At 42.3% G+C, this 12215-nt stretch overlaps 1 protein-coding gene across 1 annotated transcript in view; it reads right to left on the minus strand.

Moving 5' to 3' along the window:
* The window catches only part of LOC132815164 (transient receptor potential cation channel subfamily A member 1-like), a 130803-nt gene extending 119115 nt beyond the window's left edge, over positions 1-11688 (minus strand). The window contains exon 1 of the mRNA XM_060823977.1: positions 11587-11688. Within this exon, the coding sequence (XP_060679960.1) occupies positions 11587-11688 (102 nt within the window). The remainder of the gene's footprint in view (positions 1-11586) is intronic.
* Positions 11689-12215: the final 527 nt, after the last annotated feature.

Genomic DNA, 12215 nt, shown 5'->3' on the forward strand with positions numbered 1-12215 from the left:
TCTTCTATCAGCATTACACAGTGCATTCCGGACCAGAATAATTTGCTACATGGAACAAATTCTTCTCTTACCTTGCACTTTTCTGTCTATTTCCTTTATTCAGTGTCTGCTGGCTACCAACCCTATGGGCCAGTGGTAAGTTTCTCCTTATTTATTCTAATAAAATTTTTCCAAATTTTGAATGTTTCTATTAAATCTCATCACTAACCAACTTCTTTAACCTCTCCATAAACAAAATCTTCTCATTTTAGTGCCATTCTGATAAACTTCCTCTGTATACTCCTTAAAACTAGGACCATAGAAGCAAAGGAAGGCCATTCAGTCCATCAAGTGTACTTCCCCATTCAATTAGATCATAACCAATCACCTACCTCCTTGCAACTTTCCCACACTATTTCCACATACTCTAATCTCATTTGTCTTGATAAATCTATTGAATTCTATTTTGAATATGTCCAAAGGTTGATCTTCCCCTGCCTTCTGGGGTATAGAATCCCAAAGAGTCCCCACCTTCTGAGTAAAGAAATTCTTCCTCATCTCAGTCTTAAATAGCCTGCTCCTTATTTTGAGATTATATCCTCTGGTTCTGGACTCACCAGTCAGGAGAAAAAATGCATCCATCCTGTCACAAGCTATTAAGAATTCTTGTACATTTCAATGAGATCTCATTCTTTGAAATGATATAAGCTTTGACATACTTGTTAATGTAGGTTAAGTAAAATGCTACAGCTAAGATTGAATGAATGACTTCAAAAGTTTTTAATAAAGCACTATGCTTTTCAACTCAAAGGTGCTGATATTAACCTCAAGGCAGTTTTGAAGAGTTTGGTTTGCCAGGGAGACTTTAGGAAGAAGCCAACATAGTGAGGTGAAAATCTGTAATTGACACTGAGTTCAAGAAATTAATTTCACTTCAGTTTGCATGTTTCCAGTCTGCACAGTGGTTGTGATGTGCATTTGTACAACATGACCTCAGCTGCATTCAGAAACACTGGAAAGGGACAATTTCCAGATGTAACTCAGGTGTGTTGAGATTGGATGGTGCACTTAGACAGAAAGCAACATGCAACTCCATTGATCCCTCACTATCATGGCAAAGAGGAGCAGGAGGAACACCTTTCTGTACAATAGGAGGTAGAAATCTATGGCTCCCACCAAGAGGGTGCTGTTGGAGCCAGTTGAGGAAGCAACAGGGACCTGAGTTGGATTCCAGCCTCAGACGACTGTGTGGAGTTTGCACATTCTTCCTGTGTCAGTGTGGATTTCCTCCAGGTGCTCTGGTTTCTTCCCTCCATCTAAAGATGTGCAGATTATGTGGATTGGCCTGGCTAAGTTGCCCATAGTGTCCAGAGATGTGCAGCCTGGGTGGATTAACCATGGGAAATGCAGCATTACAGGGATAGGGTGGGTCTGGATGGAATGTTCTTCAAAGGGTCAGTGTGGACTTAATGGGCTGAATGCCCTGCTTCCACTCTGTAGGATTCTATGAAGTCCCAATTCTCTTTCACTATGCCTTGTCAAGTGGCACAAGTGGAGAGTGTCAAGCTCCTGGAAGTGGTCATCCACAACAAGCTTTCTTGGACTCTTCATGTGGATGAGGGCGTAGAAAGGTGGGTTAGTAAATTTGCAGATGACACTAAGGTTGGTGGAGTTGTGGATAGTAACGAAGATGTTGTAGTTACAGAGAGACATAGATAAGCTGCAGAGCTGGGCTGAGAGGTGGCAAATGGAGTTTAATGTGGACAAGTGTGAGGTGATTCACTTTGGTCAGAGTAATCGGAATGCAAAGTACTGGGCTAATGGTAAGATTCTTAGTAGTGTAGACAAGCAGAGAGACCTTGGTGTCCAGATCCTTGAAAGTTGCCATCCAGGTTGACAGGGTTGTTAAGAAGGCATACAGTGTTTTAGCTTTTATTAATAGAGGGATCAAGTTCCGGAACCATGAGGTTATGCTGCACCTGTACAAAACTCTGGTGCGGCCGCACTTGGAGTATTGTGTACAGTTCTGGTCACCACATTATAAGAAGGATGTGGAAGCTTTGGAAAGGATACAGAGGAGATTTACTAGGATATTGCCTGGTATGGAGGGAAGATCCTACGAGGAAAGGCTGAGGGACTTGAGGCTGTTTTCGTTGGAGAGAAGAAGGTTGAGAGGTGACTTAATAGAGACATATAAGATAATTAGAGGATTAGATAGGGTGGACAGGGAGAGCCTTTTTTCAAGTATGGTGATGGCGAGCACGAGGGGGCATAGCTTTAAATTGAGGGGTGATAGATATAGGACAGATGTCAGAGGTAGTTTATTTACTTGGAGAGTAGTAAGGGTATGGAATGCTTTGCCTGCAACGAGAGTAGATTCGTCAACTTTAAGTACATTTAAGTCGTCTCTGGACAAACATATGGACGTACATAGAATAGTGTAGGTTAGATGGGCTTCAGATTGGTATGACAGGTTGGTGCAACATCGAGGGCCGAAGGGCCTGTACTGTGCTGTAATGTTCTATGTTCTATGTTTCATAACTCCTAAAATTCGCCTGTACCTGTGTTTTTGTTTTTGCCGCCGTTTACCTATTATTTACTTAACTGTGTGATCTGCCAGTGTTGCTCACAAGACAAAGCTTTTCACTGTGCCTCAGTATACGTGACAATAAATTCAATTCCATTCAAATTCAATTCCTTCTGACCACTGAAATTGCAAGAACAGCAGCCACATGCAATGTGATGCATTTGTCTGATTCTACATTTTACTTTTGGACTCTCATCCCACCCTTCTGATCTTCTCTCTCTCTTCGTTTTGTTTTCATCTTCTGATCAGCTCTCTCCCTATTTTGCCTCCAGCCCATCCACTTCTCTACTTCTCGTCATTTTGGTTTATCTTTCTCTGCTTTTCTTTTCAGTTCACAGGACAGCTTCATAAATATTTCATTACTTCCCAAGTATGCAACTCCCACTTCAAAAGACATATATCGCTTCAGAATAAAGGTGAGAGCTGCCTTCAGGCCACGAAAGCAGCTTGGTATGTGGAAGGGAAGCATTCAGCTCTTTGTAATTCCTAGGCCTGAATGACAGATCAATCCATCGAAGAGAGAACAGCCTTTCTCTGGATCTTTGTGTACCTCAGAGATACTGACATCATTACTCACAAACAAAACAAAAGCTGAATTTATGAGCCATGCATGGGCAATCAAAAATGGTATTGAACCTAAAAATTGATTTCAGTTTATTTACTCCTGTCACATGCCCTGAGATACAGTGAAAACTATTGTTTTGTGTGTTAACCAGAACAATCAGACCTCATGTAGTACTTCATGGTAATAGAGTAAAATGCAGAATATGGTGTTACAGCTACAGAGAAGGTGCAGAGAAAGAGCAACACTAATACAGGAGACGGTTGAATAAAAACAAAATATATGTATTTGGAAAGGCAAGGACTGATTAGGGATAGTCAACATGGCTTTGTGCATGGGAAATCATGTCTCACAAACTTGATTGGAGTTTTTTGAAGAAGGAACGAAGAGGATTGATGAGGGCAGAGTGGTAGATGTGATCTATATGGATTTCAGTAAGGCGTTCGACAAGGTTCCCCATGGGAGACTGATTAGCAAGGTTAGATATCACAGAATACAGGGAGAACTAGCCATTTGATACCGAACTGGCTCAAAGGTAGAAGACAGAGGGTGATGGTGTGGAGGGTAGTTTTTCAGACTGGAGGCCTGTGACCAGTGGAGTGCCACAAGGATCGGTGCTAGGTCCTCTACTTTTTGTCATTTACATAAATGATTTGAATGTGAGCATAAGAGGTACAGTTAGTAAGTTTTCAGATGATATCAAAATTGGAGGTGTAGTGGACAGCGAAGAGGGTTACCTCAGCTTACAACAGGATCTTGACCATATGGGCCAATGGACTGAGAAGTGGCAGATGGAGTTTAATTCAGATAAATGCGAGGTGCTGCATTTTGAAAAAACAAATCTTAATGGTAAGGTCCGAGGGAGTGTTGCTGAACAAAGACACCTTGGAGTACAGGTTCATAGCTCCTTGAAAGTGGAGTCACAGGTAGATAGTGAAGAAGGCATTTTGTATGCTTTCTTTTATTGTTCAGAGCATTGAGTACAGGAGTTGGGAGGTCATGTTGAGGCTGTACAGGACATTGGTTAGGAAAAGGGTCCAGAAAAGATTTACAAGCATGTTGCAAGGATTGGAGGATTTGAGATATAGGGAGAGGCTGAACAGGCTGGGGCTGTTTTCCCTGGAGGCTGAAGGGTGACCTTATAGAGGTTTACAAAATTATGAGAGGCATGGATAGGATAAATAGGCAAATTCCAAGAGGTCAGGGAGTCCAGAACTAGAGGCTTAGGTTTAGGGTGAGAGGGGAAAGATATAAAAGAGACCTAAGGGGCAACTGTTTCATGCAGAGGGTGAACGGGTATGGAATGAACTGCCAGAGGATGTGGTGGAGGCTGGTACAATTGCAACATTTAAGAGGCAGTTGGATGGGTATATGAGTAGGAAGGGTTTGGAGGGATATGGGCCGGGTGCTGGCAGGTGGGACTAGATTGGGTTGGGATATCCGGTCAGCATGGACGAATTAGACTGAAGGGTCTGTGTCCATGCTGTACATCTCTATGACTCTATGACCACTGATGATAGAAATCTGTCATTAAGACAGAGTGCTGGAAAAGCTTGGCTTCTCTGGCAGCATCTGTGGGGAGTGAAACAATCTTAAATCCCGAGTTGAGTTTTACACTTATTCAGGACAGTGTTTTCAATAAATTATGGTAATTGCCTACTGCCAGTCCATCACTAACACTGCCCACCCCTACCTGCTGCAGTTTTATAGCGAGTTGAAGGGGTTCACCCGATGGACAAGTCACCCTTCTGTGGTTCAATCAGTGCCTTTAGGTGGGCAATACATGGCCAACACTGGGCCTCATCTCAACATTGCTTTGGACGGTGGCAGGTGTCTTCATCCAAGAAGTAGTGAGTCAGGTTTAACTTTGCAAGCTGTTGGTCAGTGAGGGGGAAGATGGCTCCTACCCAGGCTTCCTGAATCAATTGGAGGCTCCCCTCCTACAGTATAGCCTCCCCACATCCATATCTCGGCCATCATGCCCTCACCAGCAGCACCCATTGCTGGTGGCTGGCAGGCTGGCCTCATGAGATCTAGGATTTACCTGGAAGTGCGAGTCCACCTCTGAACACCACCTTCTCGGCCTATCTGCAGCTAGCCTCTGATTCAAAGGCAGTGCTATCGGTCAAGGCATCTCCTGGAAATGAACAAAAGTTCTGCTTCATAATGAATAAATAGTAGTGGCCCATAACAAGTGAGCTGACAAAGTTGATGTGATCTTGGCCCAGAAATTTATACTGAGATACAGGGAGTCCACCCTTTCTGTAAAATCTGACCTATCGAAAGGAATTGACAAGAAGTTGTGACGAGATCTTTTCCTCATCAACCTGTTCAGAGATGTCATTATATAGCTCTAGAAAAAGTGGGACTTGAACTCCTGTCTCATAGAATGGCACAATGTTAGAGTACCTCAGGAGCCCTAACAATCTATGAGAAAGAATTAGCACTCATTGCTAGGTAGCTACAAACCAATTTCCTCGTGAGTAGAGTGATTCTGACTGGATTAGTAGCAGGAGGTTTGTGTGTGCAGTTTTAGCCTGTTATGCTTCAGGAACATCCCTGTGTAAACAGGCAGGACGCTAAGCATTGTCTCCATCAGCCTGCACCTGAGCTGTGAGATTATGTTGACTGGATATTCCCCATTAAGGATTCTGTGTACACTGTATTTGAGCACAAAGAAATGCTGTGTAAATCTCATCATTGTTTAATTTGTAGATTTTTACCGTACCAATGGGTTTCATTTTGTATCAGACATACAACTGACCACACAAAATGACACAAAAACCCAGAGTGGCAACTTCTGACTGCATTGGCGTGAAGGCACTTAACTCCAAAACCCAGAGTTCTCCCTGTCAAATATATCAATGACTCTTGGATGATAAATTTATATTTTATTTTAAATGAACTGCATTTGACTGTGGTTCATGTTCTTTTTGCTCCAAGCTGTGAATGTCTACCAGGAGATAGGGGTTAATTTTAATCTGAAAGAGCATGTGCATGGCAATATTAAAACGGGAAGAAATGTTAACATGTCAGGAAACCAATTCTAACCCCAGCATCTTCGACATTTAAATGGAACATAATAGACTGTTTGCCTGCAATCCCTTGGGAGTGGAAAGTTGTCTCTTAACATTAGGTAATTGCACAATTAGAATGATATTTTAACGGTCTTTTAACTTTAATGGTGCATGCTAGTGTTTCCAGGGCTTCCTGGAATTTGTTAATGAAGACAAGGCAGGAATACAATAACAATTGAGGGGTCAAATCAATCTCACAGAAATACAGCAATATTCTGTACTCTCTGCTCCTTTCAGGGCTGTAATAGGATTTAGTTCAGAGCAATTCACAGAGGAGGGATTACTTCCTGCAGTTTGGAATTTTTCTCAGTCATATCAGGATCAGTGGCTCTGCCTTAGTTTGAGGACTAATATGACGTACTGCAGCAGAAGTAGCTGAGTGTTCAGAGACCTGTAGCTGATCAGTAAAGAGTCAGCAACACCACATCTGGAAGATAGAGAGATAAGAGTATTCGAGAGGGAACTTGTAGAAAGGACAAAGCAGGGATGTAAGTAATAGAGAGTTGCAGCTCACAAGAGGTCAAGTTGGTACAAGCAGGAATTCAGCCTGCTCCACCCCTCATTCAAACACCTTTTCTCCATAACTCTTGACACTAATGACTGATAAATATCTATTAACCTCACTTTCAATGTTAGTGATCAAACTAGCATCAATTACCATTTATGGAAGAGAATCCCAAAGCTCCACCAAATTTTCTGTGAAGAGGTTTTCCAAATTTCATTCCTGAAGGGTCTAGCTCTAATTTTTAAACTGTACCCTTGAGTTCTGGATTTCCTAAGTAGCAGAAATAGTTTTTTTTACATTCTCCACATAACTCTTCTATAATGTGATGTGTTCTTGTGCAATCCTGCCTTATAGAAAAATCACACTTTAGAAATAGCGCTCAAAGTGTTCGTGATGTAATTGCATTACAGCCAACACATGTTTTGAAAGTTTGTGCTTTGGAAACAGTGTCCCAAGTTTGCAATTTGTGTTACAGCGAATTTGCATTAATGAAATGCATGTTACAGGAGAATGACCTGTACCACATTTCTCTTGTGGGTTTCTCTTGTAATATCTTGAAGGTTTCATTGCATTTGTCGATTAATTTTCTACTTTCCATAGAGTACAATTCTAATCTGTCCTTTGATATCATTCTCATGAATCTCTGCTGCGTTCCCTATAAACTTGCTAATGTATACTTATTAATGGGCAGTGCCCCAAATTATTCACCGTATTCCAGATGTGTTCCATCCTGGGCCTTGTATTGCTGAAGCAGGACTTATGGTGCCATGGAATCGTATAGCACAGAAACAGACCTTTCAGTCTAACCAGTCTAAGCTGACCATCATCCCAAGCTAAACTAGTCCCACCTACCTGCTCCTGGCCCATATCCCTCCAAACCTTTCCTATTCATGTATCCATCCAAATGCCTTTAAAACATTGTAACTGAGCCTGCATCCACCACTTCCTCAGGAAGTTCATTCCACAGTCAAACCACTCTCCATAAAAAGATTGCCTCTTATGTCTTTTTTAAATCTCTCTCCTCTCACCTTAAACATTTTCTCCTAGTTTTAAAATTCCCCATCCTAGGGAAAAGACAACAAACATTAACGCTATTTATATCTTTCATTATTTTATAAATTACTATCAGATCGCCTCTCAACCTCCAGTGAAGCTCCAGTGAAAAACGTCAACCTTCTAGCCTTTCTTTGTAACTTAACCTTTCCATACTCCATAACATTCTGGCCAAACTCATAAGCCCACATATTCAGTTCCACGAGATATTCAAGTGAGCATTTCGTTATCGTTTTAGATCAGGTAATACAAACCTCTTTTAGCTCTAATCAGCTGGAGTATTGTACACAGATGTGGTCTCCTGATCCACAAGATTGCAACAGGGTAGGACACCCCAGCTGGAAGTCCTCTGCTTCACTGGTTCCTTTTCCTTTCTTTCTTTCCTCTTTTCTGCAGTTTTTCTTCTTAAACTACCCTAACCAGAGGGAATGGAGAATGAAGCGAGCCCAAGTCCAGCCCGGCACAGGAGATGAGTTGAAGACCATGCCAGCATGAGAGATGAGACCTGGGGTGAGTCACAGGCCAGAGCCCGGAGTGAGAGGCAGAACAAGCCCAGACTGGCCTGGGGAACAGGTCTTGGAGACAAGATCCAGAGGTGAGTCATAGGTCAGAACCCAGAGCAGGAAGCAGATCAAGCCCAGGCTAGCCTGGGAAATGAGTCTTGGAGTCAAGATCCAGAGGTGAGTCGCAGGCCAGAGCTTGGAGCCCGGAGTGGAAAGCAGACCAAGCCAGGCCAGCCTGGGAGCTGGCTCCTGGAGATAAGTCACAGGCCAGAAGCCAGTGCTAGGAGGCAGCGAGGTCTTGTGTTCTGAGGCCCAGTAGGCATGGACTCAGTGAAAAGGACTATAATTTGAGTACATTGCAAAGATACCTTTTCTTCTTATTCTGGACTTCGAGTAATTTGAGCACTTTTAAAACCTTGTATTCCTAGCCTAGACATTTTTTAAACTCTTTCAGTTCTGTAACCAATACATAAAGTATCTGTAGTTCGGTATCCTCTACCTAGGATGGTGCCAAAGAGGAGACATTATAAAATCTTCACTGCACTCATTTGAGTCCACATGACAACAAAGGCTATTCTATTTTACAAGGAAAATATGCTTGCCACAGAGAGATTGCAACAAAGGTTCACCACATTAATTCCTAGGATGGAGAGACTGTTTGATGAGAAAAAATGAAATAGATTAGACCCATATTCTCTGGAGTTGAGGAGAATGTGAGATAACCTCATTCAGTTGTACAAAATTCCTAACAGGATCACCAAAATAAGTATGGGAAGGAATCTTCTTCTGGTTGAGGGTATTGTTTAGAATAAATGGACACTGTCTCCAATTAAGGGGCTAACCATTTAAGACAGAATTTCCTCACTCGGAGTGGTGAATCTGTGGAATTCTCTGCCCAGATGGCTGAGGACATTCACTCATTGAGCATGTTCAAGATGGAGAACAATTGATTTCTACATATTAAAAACTTTAAGGGTAGTGAAATTAGTGCAGGCAAATTGAAGCTATGTTCTAGAATCATAGAATGTCTACAGTGTGGAAACAGGCCTTTTGGCCTTATAAGTTGACACTGACCCTCTGAAGAGCAACCCTTCCATACCCATTCCCCTACTATTCTACGTTTAACCTGAACTAATGCACCTCATCTACACATCCCTGAACACTATGGGCAGTTTAGCATGGCCAATTCACCTACATTGAACACCTTTGGATTGTGGGAGAAAACTAGAGCACCTGGAGAAAACCCACACAGACATGGGGAGAACGTGTAAACTCCACACAGACAGTCACCCAAGGCTGGAATCGAACCCACGTCCTTGGCACTGTGAGGCAGCAGTGCTCACCATTGATCCACGGTACCATTCTAATTGAATGACAGAGTGGAGTAGAAGGATGAACGGCCTACTTCTGCTCCTATTTCTTATGATTGCATGCCCTTAATAATGGACTTGACAATTTCCTGAGAACAAATGTTAGGCTAACTGGTTTATAGCTCCTTGTTCTAAATAAGTATCCAATAGGGGCAGCGTATAACACCCAGGAGCTCGCCTTTTGCGACCAGAGCATCTGAGGATAAATTCACTCTCTTATTCCAGTGGCAAAGGCATTGATGTGGTGAGATCCGCCATATCCATCTCAGATTCTGAGGTCTCTCCAACACTTGACAGAGAAGGAGAATCCCATGAGCCTTCCCAACTGTTCCAAGGAGCCGGGCACATTTTGCTCCCACGCTGTTTGCAACCTCACGGCTTTCATATGGTCCATGTGCTTGTTGAGGACTATCGCTGCTCTGCAGATTTTACATATCACCAGTCTTGACCTTGTGTCAACTATGCCTCTTACCCATGCATGGCCATTCCTGTGGTTCCTACAGCAAACGTCATCCCTGAAGTAAACAGTCTCACTCACTTATAACAGTCATGTGGGTTCCCAACGGCATTGGTGTTCCTGAAGTTGTTTGGGAAAATCAGATTTAACCTCGGGTGGAATCTTCTCCCCATTAGAACACTGCTGGTTCTATCACTGGAGTTGCATGAGAGGTAGACCTATAAACAAATAGGACCCAGGACAGTTTGGTATCTAACGAAGCTGAACATTGTTTCTTTAAGCGTGTTAGCAAAATTTATATTGCTCTTTCTGCCAGACCATTGGATGATGGATGGTATGGAACTGTGTTTATATGACAAATCCCATTTGACGTTTGAAATAGTCAAATAATTTCCACACATTCTTTCCACATACTGGACCCAGTCTTTGATGGAAGGATCGAATGAGTCAATCTTCCCAAATTACAGCACGATGCCAGAAGTGTACACCCCAACTCAAAGATGACTGATATGTGAGTTTCTTCAGGAACACGCTTCACTGTCATCACCACTGAAATAACTCCACAGAGGCAAGTATCACCAAGTCACCCAGTCAGCCTTTATTTGCATGTGGAAAGTCTTCAACATTGGTCCAGCTCCCTGAATGGACCAGATTAACTGCCCCAATTAGGGAACTCATATTCTATCAGGTCCACTAGGCGGACCTTGTTACAATCACTACAATCTGGGTTTCCCATGCATTGTTGGATCTATCACACCCCACTACCAACACGTCGCCAAATTAATGTCACTGTCAGGTACAGACAGAATTATATGTAAATATTCATTATAACTGTGTCAGTTTACACAATGATTATCAGAATAATTTCACGTGTGCAACAGGAAGAAATCAGTTACTAAAGCTTTTTAATCATAAAGTAAATGTATCACGAAATAAAGTCTCCTCAGTATTTACAATAATTTCCCTTCCTGGCCTCCATTAATACAGTGAATTATTAACTACTCCAGCATTTCAATAAATACATATTCACAATCCATCCTGACAAATATGAGCATGTGTTTGCTAATGTGAAAAATAGAAAATGCTGGATATTCTCAGCAGGACTCCTCTTCCGAATTCAACTCATCAATATTATCATAACAGCCAATAGCATTTTCCCATAATCCACAGGTATACTCCAACAAAAAGATGGCTTTCTTTTAAAATCCTAACCACAGCAATAAATGTTCATTTTTACTGAGAATGTTCTATATTATTTCAACAAAGTAGTATTAGAAAGTGAAGCGTGCAATTTGAATTCATTTTCATGCCTCTATTATAAATTCTTCAGAGACTCTCAGAATTCATCTCCTGTCACTCCCCGTAGCACTACGCATTCTACCTTTCCATTTCCTTCAATAAATGCCTCAAATGAACATGCTCCACAACCATCTCTCAGGTGTTGAATTTCAGATCCTAACCACCCACTACCCTCCATTATTTTGTCCAATTACCTTAAACCTGTGCCTCTTGTTCTCAATCCCAGGGACTGTGGGGGGTAGTGTCTCCTGATTTACTCTGTCTACGTCCCTCATGAATTTGTATAGCTCTACCATATCTCCTCTCATCACCTCTTTCTCCATGGAAAACAAGCCACGTGCCAAATCAACTGCTTGCCAAAAACGTTAATGCAAATGTTCGCCAACCGGAAACATGGATGAACCAGGAGATCCATTGCCTGCTGAAGTCCAGGTGTGTGGTGTTCAGTCATATGATCCTGACCTTTACAGATACAGCCTCCAGAAGGCCAATAGAGAAACCAAGAGGCAATACCAGACTAAGCTAGAGAACCAAATTAATCACACGGACACCCGCCATTTTTGGCAAGACTTACACAACATAACAGGCTACAAAGCAAAACAGAACACAATAGTAAATAAAAATACACCCTTCCCTGATGTTCTCAATGCATGTTATGCTCGGTTTGAACAGAAGGTCAGTGAAATGTTCTCACCTGTTCCAACAGTCTCAGATGCATCTGTTCCCTCAGTCACTGCTGCAGACATCAGCATGTGCGTTTTGAGAGTGAACTCACGGAAAGCAACTAGCCTTATGAAGACACCGGCTGTGCACTCAGAGACAG

This window comes from Hemiscyllium ocellatum, chromosome 4 (assembly GCF_020745735.1).
Source record: "Hemiscyllium ocellatum isolate sHemOce1 chromosome 4, sHemOce1.pat.X.cur, whole genome shotgun sequence".
NCBI lineage: Eukaryota > Metazoa > Chordata > Chondrichthyes > Orectolobiformes > Hemiscylliidae > Hemiscyllium > Hemiscyllium ocellatum.